Below are 12,254 nucleotides of genomic sequence, written 5' to 3'. Positions count from 1 at the left end.
AGCAAGCATGTGCCAAGGGCGGTGGGACCGTCTCTGGTGCCCCTGGAGGGACATCTGCCCCTTCCCGCCTTGAGGCCACTCCTGGTTGGCTGACTTACTGCTGCTGGTGGGCGAGGCCTTGCTGGGGCAGCCGCTCTCCGGAAGCACGGTGGTCACTTTCTCCGTCACTTCCACCTTTGATGGGGACCTGGAGGGTGAATCTGGAAGACGGGACGGGGCAGAACCAATGGACGAGGCCCCAGCCCACCCTCTCCCTCCCCACCCGGCTGCCCGATCTCAGCGTCTCCGGCCCACAGAGCTCAGGGCGGGCGGCCTGCCCTGGTCCCCAGAGCTGCTGCTGCCGCTGCTCAGAGCAAGGACTACGCTTTTTATTTATCAATTAAAACATGTATATCCTGCCTTTCCTTGAGGTTCAAGGCAGCTTACGATAGTAGTTAAGAACACCCCCATCCCAAACCGAAACTAAAACTGCAAACCCCAAATCTCTCCCCCACCCTTAAAAGATGCCTGCCATTCATTCAACCCCCGCTGCCAAGCTCTGGCAAACAGGCAAGCCCTGTGGCACCTCCTGACCCATAACGCCCCTGGGGACAGCAGGTGGGAACCAGGAGCAGCAGTTTGGCAAAGGGCAGTAGCCTTCAAACACGCCCTTTACAGACATTGATAAGAATGTAACAAGAGCCCTGCTGGATCAGACCAGGGAAGGTCCATCTAGTCCAGCCTCCTGTCTCACACAGGGGCCAATCGGTGGCTCTGGAGGGCCAAGAACAGGGCAGAGAGACTGAGGCCTTCCCCCGATGTTGCCTCCTGGCTCTGGGATTCAGAGCCTTAGTGCCTCTGAATGTGGAGGTGCCCCCCAGCCACCATGGCTAGTACCCATTGACAGATCTCTCGTCCATGAATCTAATCCCCTTTTAAAGCTGTCTATGCCTGTGGCCATCACAACATCCTCTGGCAGCCAATTCCACATTCTAATAACTCTCGGTGTAAAGTAGTGTTTCCTTCTGTCTGTCCTGAACCTACTGCCCATCAGTTTCACTGGATTCCCTCCATTTCAAGTGTTTTGGGAAACGGGGAAAAATTTCTTTTTGTCAACTCTCTCCACCCCATGTGTGATTTTATAAGGCTGATTTCCCACAAGCGCTGCTCCACGCTCGCTCTTCCCTTTTATCCCGATGGTAGGTGTCAATTTCACACAAGCTGCTGCACTGACACATTTTGCTCCCTCCCCGGAGCTTCATGCGATTTTCCCCACGTCTACTCAATCCTTTAAAAACAGGATTGAGTAAACAGGGGGGAAATCACGTGAAGCTGCGGGGCAAAATGCAGCCGGCAGCAGCTTGTGTAAAATTGACACGTACCACCGGGGCAAAAGGGAAGAGCACGTGGAGCAGCGCTTGTGGGAAATCAGCCTAAATCTCTATCCTGTCCTCCCTTCGTCGTCCCTTTTCTAAAAAGTCCCAGACTCTGCAGTCATTTCTCTCAGGGAAGAGGCGCTCCAACCCCTGAATCATCTTGGCTGCCCTCTTCTGCACTTTTGCCAGCTCTGCAGTGTCCTTTTTTCTTTTTCTTTTGAGATACGGTGACCAGAACCGTACCCGGGTGTTCCAAATAAGCCTGTACCGGGAAATTATAATATTGGTCACCGTATTCTTCCTACTAATTCCCAAACAGAATTTCCTTTTTTTAATCACTGCAGCACAACAGGTGGACACTTTCATTGAGGTACCCACTACTATGGCCCCATTCTTTCCCTCTCGCTTTCAGCAAGTCCATGCCAAACTCGCTTATACTCGAAGCTGGGATCTTTTGTCCCCGTGTGCATCGCCTTCCCACTGAACCTCTGGTGTGTCAGTTGTAAGCACAACGTTTGCTCGAAATCTGCAGATGAAGACTGAGCCAGTGGAGAGGTTGTGTGTGCGGCTCTGAGCACCTCCCCTCATGGCTTCCAACACTCACTGGGACTGTGGCCTCACACACACAGACGCACCCCGGCCTTTCCTGCACTAGTGCTGCAGCTCCTCTCCCTCCATCGGTGGGAGAAGGGATCTATCACAGCGGCCGGCAAATGCTCTTCAGGGCAGGCCCAGCCAGAGAGAGGCAGGGCCCAGCCCCAGGCCTCACCAAGCTTGCAGTCCATTTTGGGCCTGGATTGGACGGTGGTGACTGTGGTGACAATGGTGCCGTCAGGCATGATGGTGCGGTCCATCTCAACCTTCTTGGTGGGCGTGATGCTGGTGCGCAGCCCCGATGCCGGCTGAAGCTCTGGCGACTCCTGGTAGAGCAGCTAAGAGGCGCCAAAGGCAAAAACGTCGTCAGACCAGCCGGCATGCAGACCCAGCAGGTGCCCCGCAGAATCGGCCCCACTCCGCTCCCACTGGACATGTCAGTTCATTGATGACTTAAAATCACATAAAGCTCCAAACTGTTTAAATTCATAATTTGTTCATTATTAAACATGCTTCCTCTTATTAAGCATCCTGTTGGTTATTTAAGACATGCATAAAATACAATTGATACATAGATAAACTGGGGATTTGAAGAAAACTCTACAACCCCAGAAAAGACTTTGCAATTCCAATGGACAGAAAAGCATGATTGTTTGTTTCGACTGCAGCTCATCATTGTTTGTTTTAAGTCTTGAGGACTGGATTTACGACTGCAGCTTATTTTTTGCCTTAAGGACTGGATTTACTTGCTTTATGGACATTTAGAAATCATGCTTTTCAGTCCATTGGAATTGTGAAGTCTTTTCTGGGATTGTAGAGTTTTCTGCAAGTCCCCAGTTTATCTATGTATCAATGTCATGTATGTCATGCATGTATTAAATAACCAACAGGATGCTTAATAAGAAGAAGGATGTTTAATAATGAACAAATTATGAATTTAAACAATTTGGAGCTTTGTGTGATGTTCAGTCATAAGTGATTCCTATTAATTCATCTATTTCCTTAAGCTGCTGTAAGCACGTGTCAGTCCAGCAGCCAGGCCCAGGAGACCAGCTGGGGGGCAGAGCTGCAGCCCGCCCTCCCTCCCTCCCGCTGTCTTTCTGGCACCTGCTCATCTCTGTTTGAAGGTGGAACCTCAACGATACTTCACAGATACAAGGAAAGCGGGGAAGGGAATTGCGTGAAGCATTTGGACGAGACCACCCCGGTGGCACCATGGTCCCTTTCCGGGGGGAGGGGGGTGTCTCAGCACAGACCCCAAGCCCCCCCCCCCACCTCACCTCCACCATCAGGGCTGCTGCAGGCGGCAGCCTCCTGCCAGCCCTGGGATTCAACTGGTACTGCTGCTGCCCACGTGGCTCTTGGGAGGCAGAGTTCAGTCGGATTGTGACAAACCCCAAGAGGGTGTCTGCAAGAGAAAAGCAGCCATGGGAACACCGCGGGACCGAGCGCTTCCCTGCCCCACGCCACGCCGCAGGGACTTGTGCAACACCCAAAAATATTCACCACCACCACCCCCGCCGAAGGCAGGCAAGCCGATTCATGCCACGTCTCGCTGACCTTCTAGAAAAGTCCCCTTGCCACCTCTCCAGAGAACCAGCTCAAGGTGCCATTAAAATTAAGAAAACTCAGCCCCAAAACTTTTTGCAGTTTAAAAACAAGTGTCATAAAACAATTCTGCCAACTATAAAAGCTGTGTTGAAAGACAACCCCCCCACCCCCCCGTTAGAAAGGCCTGAGTAAAAAGGCCACCCTTTGGCCCGGTGCCTCAAAGAGAGCAAGCAGGCACCTGGCAAGCAGCAAGGGAACGAGCCGTCCACAGGCAAGGTGCCAACACTAAGAAAGGCCCTGCCTCTGGTCATCTCATGCCTGCGGGTGGGGCCACCAAGCACAGGATCCTGAAACGAGATTTCCAGTCTGCCAGCCTCAACGTCTTGCAGTGACTGGCATGGTCAAGAGAACCTCATGCTTCTGGGCCCCTGGCTGTGCAGCAAGCCCCTGGCCATCCCAGTTCAAACCCTGGGTGGGGGGGGGGCTGTCCCTCCCTGGGCCCCACGCCAGCAGACCGCCTTCCTTGCCACCCCCTCCCCCCTGGACACTCACCCTGGCCGGCACTGCTGCTCCCGAGCACACTCAGCGTCAGCTCTTTGCTTCCTGGTCCGAGCTCCCTACCCAGGCAGACAAGGGGGGGGGTTATTCCTGCTCCTGCATCCGGGCTTCAGAGGGATCCCTACAGGCTCCCCCCCCCCATAGTGCTCCACAAAGCAGGGGGGAAAGCCCAAAAAGAAAAGGATTCTGCAGGAGAAGGAAGTTGTTTCCAGGGAAGCAGGTGAGAGCATGCAGGATATGGAAATGCTTTCGGGAAAGCACCTCTGCCTTGTCTTCTGCCAAGGCCCAAATCCGCTGGCATCCATGCCAGTGCAAACAAGGGATTTCTGAGAGGTGGTTCTGCCCTCCCTGGCAAACCTTGGGGGGCCTTGGCCAGTGGCAGCCCCCCTCCCTCCCCCCACAGGTGCAAAAGGTGAGGCTCCGTCTTCCTTACAGGAGAAGTCTGTCGGCCCACTCCACCTGGCCCGGGGGGCTGGAGCGGCTGGCCGGCACCGCCTGGGTTCGCTTCCGCTGCCAAGGGCTGTCCAGCTCCACCACACAGCACAGCTGCCCGCCTACCAGAAAGGGCACAGAACACAAAATGCTGGGAACAGGCCTGGCTGTGCCCAGGAGGCGTGTTTCAGGACAAGCGCCTGCCCACTAATGCTCCCTCTGGGCTGTGGAGTCTTGTGAGCAAAAATTCTACTGTGTGAGCTCCTGGCATTATAGCTGTGAGCGAGTGATTTGGCTCCTGCATAAATTAGTTTGCTCTGGAGCCCTCCTTCCTGAGCTAAGACGAAAACGCGTGAGCCAGAGGCTAAAAAACTGTGAGCTAGCTCACACTCACTCCGCTTAGAGGGAACACTGCTGCCCACCCTGTGCAGCCCCTGTACTGCCCCCACTGCAGCTGTGCGGTTTCTCCCCACAACAAGCCTGCTATGTTGGATGTCAACATCCTCATTTTGAAGGCAGGGAACTGAAAATGGGGGGGGGGAAGGGGGGGAGACTGTCCCAGGCCACTCACTGAGCCGTTGCGGAGCAGGGACCTGAGCCCCCACGTTCCACCTCCAGGCCCAACCGGCTCTCCAGTCTGCTCCCTGCTCGTACTCTCATGGAGTATGCTGCATGCTGGGAAGGCACGGCCTCCTCTTAAAGACTCCACAGCCCCAGCCCCACAGAGCCAGCCAGCCAGCCAGCATCCCACGCAGCACTTCTGGATTCCGAGCTGCCGGCACCCCTTGCTCAGTTCTGCCCCCCAGAGAAAGCAGGCGGACCTTCCCGCCCCACTCCTGAGCTGCCAAACTGCAAGAGGAAAAGTGCACACACCCCCGCAGTGGCCAATGACAGAAACCCCCCTCCCGCCATACCTTGAGCTTCCTCGCAGTCCAGGCGCAGGGCCCGCAGGTGCTGAAGTAGCAGCTTGCGCATGGGAGCTGCTGCGCCAGACGGGGACCCCTGAAGGCGCTTGTTACAAGACGCCTGTGGAGGAAAGCGCAGAAGAGAGGCTCCCACTGAGCAGGGAGGGAACCACAGGGCCAGCCCGCAGCTGGGGAGGGGAGGGGGGGGCGTGCCAGCAGGGCCCTGGACTTGCCCCTCCAGCCCTGGGCCACACACAGCCCACTCCGGGACCCCTTGCTTGGGGGGCAAAGAGGCCGTCTCCCACCCCACAATCCACACAAGGCCCCCCGGGGGGGTGTAGTGCGCCCTCCTCTTTGGGAAAGGGTCCCCGTTTCACCACCTTGCCACCAGCGACGCAGGCCTCCAGGTTCACCATCATGGCCGGCTGAGTGCTGACGACAGAGTCCTCAATCAGATCCTTGATGGTGGACAGGTCTACCTTCCCATCGTTGTCCTGGAGGGAGCACAGCAGAGGAGGTAAACGCAAGGCAGGCCGAGGGGCTTTCCCACGGAGAGGCCCTTTGCTACCCAAACGGAGCCGAGGAGGCACCTGCTGCAGGGGGGGGAGCCCCAGTAGCCCCTCCCGGTCAGCTTCCAAAGGGGGAGAGCAGAGAGACGGCCGCTTCTGTCAAGCATGGGGCACCGGCCACCTGCCGAGTTCTGTACAGGACAAAACTTTTATCCTTTTACGCAGTCTCTCTCTCTCACACTCCCCCCCCTCCCGCCCGGGCAGATGGGCAAAAACGCCTCCACAGCAGGTGAGGCAGCACCTCCCCATACAGGCAGGTGTCTCAGGCCACGAGCTGAGACCTCGGCTGCGTTACAGCTCAGCACCAAGCCAGGGAAACGAGGAGGGGCGCCCATCTGTAGAGGGCAAGTGGAACAGAAGGCTGGCGCCAGCTCTTCTACTCTGGGTTCCACTGGCCACGAGCCACCCAGACGTCTTCTAAAGCAGGAGGGAAATAACCCAGGTGGCCCAGGCGGTCCCGATCCGGTCAGACCTCAGGAGCGTCACGGGATCAGCCGAGGTTAGTACTGGGGTGGGAGACCACCAAGGAAGTCCAGGGTCGCTACGCAGAGGCAGGCAACGCCAAACCGCCTCTGAGCCTCTCTTGCCGTGGAAACCCCACAGAGGCACGCGTCAGCGGCCACGTGACTGCGTTTCCCACCACCGCCGCCACACCAGTAGTGGCACATGCCACAGTCTGGTCTGCACAGCCAGCAAGCCCCGGGCTGCACCCAGTCTGGGATACGGCTGCCACCGGAGCACTGAGGAGGGCCCACTGTTCTTCACCAGCACCCACATGCCAGGCGCCGCGGACTTCCTCCAGCTCGAGGCGAGGATTCGAGGGATGCAGGTGCCGAGACGGGGGTTGGGTCCGCAGTGCTCCCCAGCCCCAGGACAGGGAAGGGCTGCCCCCCACCTCGTCGCCCACCCCCCTTGCCTTGGCACTTTACTCACGTCATGGAGCTGAAACTTCGGCGCCACCATCAGGTTCAAGTCCGGCCTGTCCTTGAAGGCCCAGGACACCAGCAGGCCTTCGTCCTCCACCTCCTCCAGACGTATCACCAGCTGGGCCAGGCCAACAGAAGAAAGCCCTCGTTAGCATTAGGAACCCCTACTGGTGAAGCTGTTTGCTGGGGGGGGGGACAGGACTCCGAACCCCCTGCCTGTAAAGTACGGCTGCCTTCCAGTGAGCTAAAACAACCCAAATCGACACACACGGAAGGCTCGAGTCAAGCTCAGGGGCGGCCACAGCCCAGCCACAAACACGCCCGCCTGCCAGCCCTCGGAACCAGCTCCCCTGCAGAGGCACCCAGCCCCGGCACGTACCTGGGCCTGCAGCACCGCCAGGGTGACACAGTAGCTGTCCATAGAAACAGCAGCTGGCGACTGCTGAGTGACCGAAACAGGGAACTGCATGGCATCGGCCGAAAGGTGGCAACATAACACCTGGGGAGCAAGGGAGAGGGGGGGGAGTCATGGTGCCCACCTGAAGGACCACCCAAAAGGCAAACCTCAAAGAGCAGCGCCGGCAGGGGGCGGCGGGAGGCAGGAAGCTGCAGGAGAACCGTCTGGGCTCCCTCCGCCCGTCTCTTTGACCGACCCTGGGATCGGCCTGTCCAGACGGGGTTCGGCTAACACAAATCTACCCCTTGGACATCTGGGGGGTCGGCAGCTCTAGGGTCACGGTACGTGCCCTTTTTTCTCAGAGTCCCCTTCTGACTTCCTTGCGACGGCCACCTTGCCCTGGCTCCTTCGTCAAATTTTAGGCTGGCCTTTGGCAGGAAGGTTTTCACTTTACCCCAAGTGAAGGAGCACAGCTGCTGCGGTCGCCGGCTGCCTCGCTGCCCCATAAGAATAAACTGCCCCACACCCCCACACCGGATGGGCCCGGCTGCAAGGGGGCCTCCGAGACTGGAGCTCCATCACTGCAAAGGAGGCCGGGGCCAAAAGATCATGCGGGGCTCCTGCTCCGTTGGCGGGGGGGGGGGGCTGGCCTTTCATTCCCTTCTGCCATGCCATCGCCCCCCCTGTAACCTGTGCCCACCGCCAGGGCCATCGGAGAGACGGAGGGGGGACAGAGAGAGCCACTCACCATGCTGCGGTCTGACTGGTCAGCACAGCTCACGTGACGGATGTGGACCCCGGGCAGCAGCTGAGGGCTGTCCTCAAAGGTAATCTGGATGGAGCTCTGACAGAGAACAAAACGGGGTTAGGACCGAAACTGTGCTGCCGGTCGCCATGACAAGAGAACCATGAGCCTCTGACCACACAGGCCATACCTGCAGGTGGGCCGCTTTGCCCACCCGAGGCCAGCTGCGGCACATCAGCACACATGGCGCGGGCCTCCCACTGAGTCAGGACCAGTGCACCCTCCAAGCTGTGGGGTCCTGTGAGCAAAAATTCTACTTTGTGAGCCCCTGGCATTAAAGCTGTGAGCGAGCCATTTGGCGACTGCATCAATCAGTTTGCTCCGGAGCCCTCCTTCCTGAGCTACGACCAAAATGTGTGAGCTGGAGACTAAAAAAACTATGAGCTAGCTCACACTGACTCAGCTTAGAGGGAACATTGGTCAGGAACACACACACCCCGGTCCATCGAGGCCAGTCCTGTCTGCTCAGACCGGCAGCAGCTCCCCAGGGTCTCTCCCAGGCAGGCAACAGTCTTCCCCGTCCCCTAGCGCCTCAACTCTTCCTGTGGAGGGGCCGGGGACTGAACCCCGGGACCTTCTGCCTGCCAAGCAGAGGCTCAGCCACTGAGCCACGGCCCCTCCCTCGGGACGACACCTGATCTGCAGGCTGGAGAGGTCCGTTGCCCTGGAGGGAATGGCCGCTTTGGAGGGTGGGCTCCGCCATGGAATCCCACCTCTGCCGAGCTCCCTCGGCCCCGCCCCCAGGCCCTGCCCCCCCAATCTCCAGGAAGCTCCCAGTCCAGAGAGGGCAGCCCTCGCACAAGGAGGGCCCTGGCCAGGACCAGGCCGGACACAGGCAGGGAGAGAAGAGGGGTGGGGAAAGGGAAGGGAAGATCCAGCAGCTCACTGGCCAGGCAAGGGCTGCGGGCGGAGCCCCCCCTCCGTGCCCTGGCACGCCACCCCTGCCCTCGCCAGCCTGGAAGGCCCCTGCAGGTGGGGAGCCATGTCGGTCTGCGGCAGCTCCTGAGAGGCCAGCAAGCCACCCCCCCCCCCCCCCCGCCACCAGGTGTCAGCTTTCCAGCCGCCTGACGGAGGCAGCCAGGACTCCTGACAGGTCGCAGCCTGGAAACTGTGCTGCTCTTGAAAGGCCGGCAGGGGCTCGAAAGACAGCTCAGGGGCCTCGGGAAGGAAACCGCCCTCCGGGACCCTGTCTGGTTTTCGCCCCGCGAGCCACTGCCGGCAGGTCACCCGGAGAGGCAGGGCAGGTGCATCCCCGGAAGAAACAAGGCCGGCTGGCGAGGAGGCCCATGTTGGGATGCCGTCACTGCCTGACAGGGACGCTCAAGAGGAGAGGCTTTTCCCAGCCTGCGGAGCGGAGAGGCGACAGAGACAGCTTCTCCGGCTGGATTTCTGCCTGGCACGCAGCAGTTCTAGCCACACAAGGCAGAGCAGGCTCCGCTCAAGGGTGGGTTTTTAGAGGAGAATGGCTTGGCTTGCCCTGCCGGGGAGCTCCTGGCAACCAGGGAAACCTGGGGGTGGAAGGAGGCGGCAGCTGGGTCTCCAGGAACGGCAGGGAGAGGCGGGCTCCTCCATTATTCACCGCTGGCCCGGTGGCCGTGGAGTGACTCAGAGAACAGCTCGGCCCTCTCTGCCAATTGCTGTGGATTCCTAGGCTGCCCAAGGCATTCAGGTGCAGCACAGGCAGAGTTGCCATGGGAGCGGGCGGGGGCCTGGAATGCCCGCCTCCGTGTGGCAGAAGGGGCAGCACTGCGGCAGGGATGGAGCAGGGGGCCCTCCCCACACACACCCATATGGGTCAAGGCTCGCCTTCACGTGGTGCTGGCTGGGGCCCAACGAGAGAAGGGACAGGCGTGGTGAATGAGATGCTTCTCTCCCCCCCGCCCCCAACCACACGCACAAGGAACCCAGAAACAACAACTCCTTCCCACACATGCATGGGCTTGGCCCCCCCATGGCACACAGACCCCATGGCAGAAAAGATCTCTTGGCTTGTGGGTCCCGTCCCCCCTGGAACCGTGTGCGGCCTCTTTCCTCTTTCCCTCCCCACTGAGCCCAAACCTGAAGTCCAAGGAAGGTGGTGGGGGGAAGCATTTTCACGTGGGGTTCCTCTTCCTGGTCCCCCGCTTGGCAGGCTGGAGCAGGTGAGGCCCGGAATCCTGCCACAAGGAGGGCCCCAGGGGACTGGCCTGGCTAGGAACTCTGCCCCTCTGCCGGCACGAAGGAGGCTCAGTGAGACCTGCCACACAGAGACCACCACCAACGCTCCCCCCTCTAAGCTGTAGAGGGTCTTGTGAGCCAAAATTCTACGGTGTGAGCTACGGGCATGAAAGGGGTGAGCGGGCGATCTGGCTCCTGCATAAATCAGTTTGCTCTGGAGCCCTCCTTCCTGGGCTGAGGCAAAAACGTGTGAGCCGGAGGCTAAAAAAGCTGTGAGCTGGCTCACACTGACTCGGCTTAGAGGGAACACTGGCCACCACCACCACCACCACTTGTGCCAGGACAGCACTTAGAGGGCCCGGATTTATTGAGCAAAGGACAAACCTGAGCTCACTGAACCAGCTGAACACCAGCCTCAAAAGCCAAAGGAAGGTCCCATATACACGAGACACCCCCCCCACACACACACACAATAAATTCGACATGAAAAATAACGTCTGCTTCCAAGATGGCTTCCTACAACACATCGAAGCCAGCAAAAATCAAAAGCATGAAAACCGGTGGCGGAAGAGAATGCAGACCCGGCTCCTGACAGATTTTGGCACTGAGACGTGTAGCGACCAAAGCAGCACGGCTAAGCCAAACCAGAACAGCTGAACGCTGCCGGCACAGCTCCAAAAGCCACCTCCCACAACAGCGGAGAAGCCAAGACCCAAAAAGATTCTGTTTATCCCGTGTTTACTCCAGCCCTGAGAAGCCACCCCCTGAAAGGGATACCTGGCCACAGACTACTGTATGGCTCTCCCAAGAACTGGATCCTGCGGTGGAGAGCTACAGGAATGCTGATCCCGGAACCACAGAAGGGCAGCGAGATGGGTCTGTGTGTGGCCAGGCACCAGGAGAGGGGTGCCCAGGGCCTCAGGCAAAGACTGGAGGAGCTTTGGTGTACATGTGTGTTAACAGTACAAAATAACCCCGGACATCTCTACGAAGCTTCCAGTGTTCCCTGGCCCTGGTGTAGAGTCCAGCTCCAAACTGTGCCCCCCGCATCACTCCCTTCCTTCCTCCCTTCCACTGGACTTTGGCCACTGGTCATCTCACTGTGCCAGAGACAAAAGCAGGCACTAACCATGCCTGCCCACTTCCCAAACTCTGGCCAGTGTCACTGGATAGGGGTTTGAGTGTTTATTATATCGCAGCCTGCCATGCATGCATTGCCACGGAGAGATGGAATTTTCTGCATCGTTATTCCTCTCCTATTCAAAGCAGCAAACACAGCACAATGCAACCACTGCATCCATTTTGTGGCCTGCACACCTAGCAGGAAACTGACTCGGGCGTCCACCCTTTGGACAGGTGGGAAACCAGGCCCATGTTTGCGACCTGAGAGGGCACCCACTTCCCAGACTCTCCAAGTGGGCGAGTCCCTGACCAAGCTGGGGTTGCGGCTGAGGTTGGGGTTCAAATGATGCCCTCCTCCTCCTCCTCCTCCCCCTGCCCAGCATTTCTATCAGCGGAACTGGGAAAAGGGAACACCTGCCTGCTGCACGTGGAAAGGAAGAAGAGCCAAAACAAACACCTGCGCGGTGGGGGGGGGGCGGGGGCGACCAGAGCGCCGACTCAGCCGAAAGGCCGCTGCTTCCTGGTTATTCATGACTGGGAGGAGAGGAGCCGCTGACCGGCCCGCTGGCAACAGCAAAGCCCTGGCGCTTGGAGGAGGGGGAGGGGAGCTTCGTCCTGCCCCCTCCGCCTGTGAGCGGACACCCCAGCCACCACCCAGCACGGCCCGAAGAGCCCCCCCCCGGCCAGCAGGGGCTTACGGGGCCGCGCGGGACTCGCCGCCGCCACCACCACCCCCGCCGCCGCCGCCTCCTTACCCCGTGCCGCCGTGCCTGCTGGTTGAGTGCGCGCAGCCAGGCCCGGCGCCAGTTCTCGCGGAAGGCGCGGAAGGCGAAGAGGGCGGCCAGGAGGGCCCGGGCGCCGGCCGCCTGGCGGGGGGCTCCGG

At 59.1% G+C, this 12,254-nt stretch overlaps 1 protein-coding gene across 1 annotated transcript in view; it reads right to left on the bottom strand.

Moving 5' to 3' along the window:
* C2CD2L (C2CD2 like) overlaps nucleotides 1-12,254 on the bottom strand; it is a 15,158-nt gene that overhangs the window by 2,225 nt on the left and 679 nt on the right. The window contains exons 2-12 of the mRNA XM_015428040.1: nucleotides 12,127-12,248; nucleotides 8,036-8,131; nucleotides 7,270-7,389; nucleotides 6,898-7,008; nucleotides 5,776-5,889; nucleotides 5,405-5,516; nucleotides 4,492-4,612; nucleotides 4,053-4,117; nucleotides 3,230-3,357; nucleotides 2,125-2,287; nucleotides 99-200 (exon numbers count right to left, since the gene is read on the bottom strand). Coding sequence (XP_015283526.1) covers nucleotides 99-200; nucleotides 2,125-2,287; nucleotides 3,230-3,357; nucleotides 4,053-4,117; nucleotides 4,492-4,612; nucleotides 5,405-5,516; nucleotides 5,776-5,889; nucleotides 6,898-7,008; nucleotides 7,270-7,389; nucleotides 8,036-8,131; nucleotides 12,127-12,248 — 1,254 coding nt within the window. The remainder of the gene's footprint in view (nucleotides 1-98; nucleotides 201-2,124; nucleotides 2,288-3,229; nucleotides 3,358-4,052; nucleotides 4,118-4,491; nucleotides 4,613-5,404; nucleotides 5,517-5,775; nucleotides 5,890-6,897; nucleotides 7,009-7,269; nucleotides 7,390-8,035; nucleotides 8,132-12,126; nucleotides 12,249-12,254) is intronic.

The sequence above is a fragment of the Gekko japonicus genome, unplaced genomic scaffold, assembly GCF_001447785.1.
Source record: "Gekko japonicus isolate JY-2015 unplaced genomic scaffold, Gekko_japonicus_V1.1 scaffold1031, whole genome shotgun sequence".
Taxonomy (NCBI): domain Eukaryota; kingdom Metazoa; phylum Chordata; class Lepidosauria; order Squamata; family Gekkonidae; genus Gekko; species Gekko japonicus.
The sequence above is the reverse complement of the archived record's forward strand: the minus strand, read 5'-3'. Positions and strand labels throughout refer to the sequence as shown.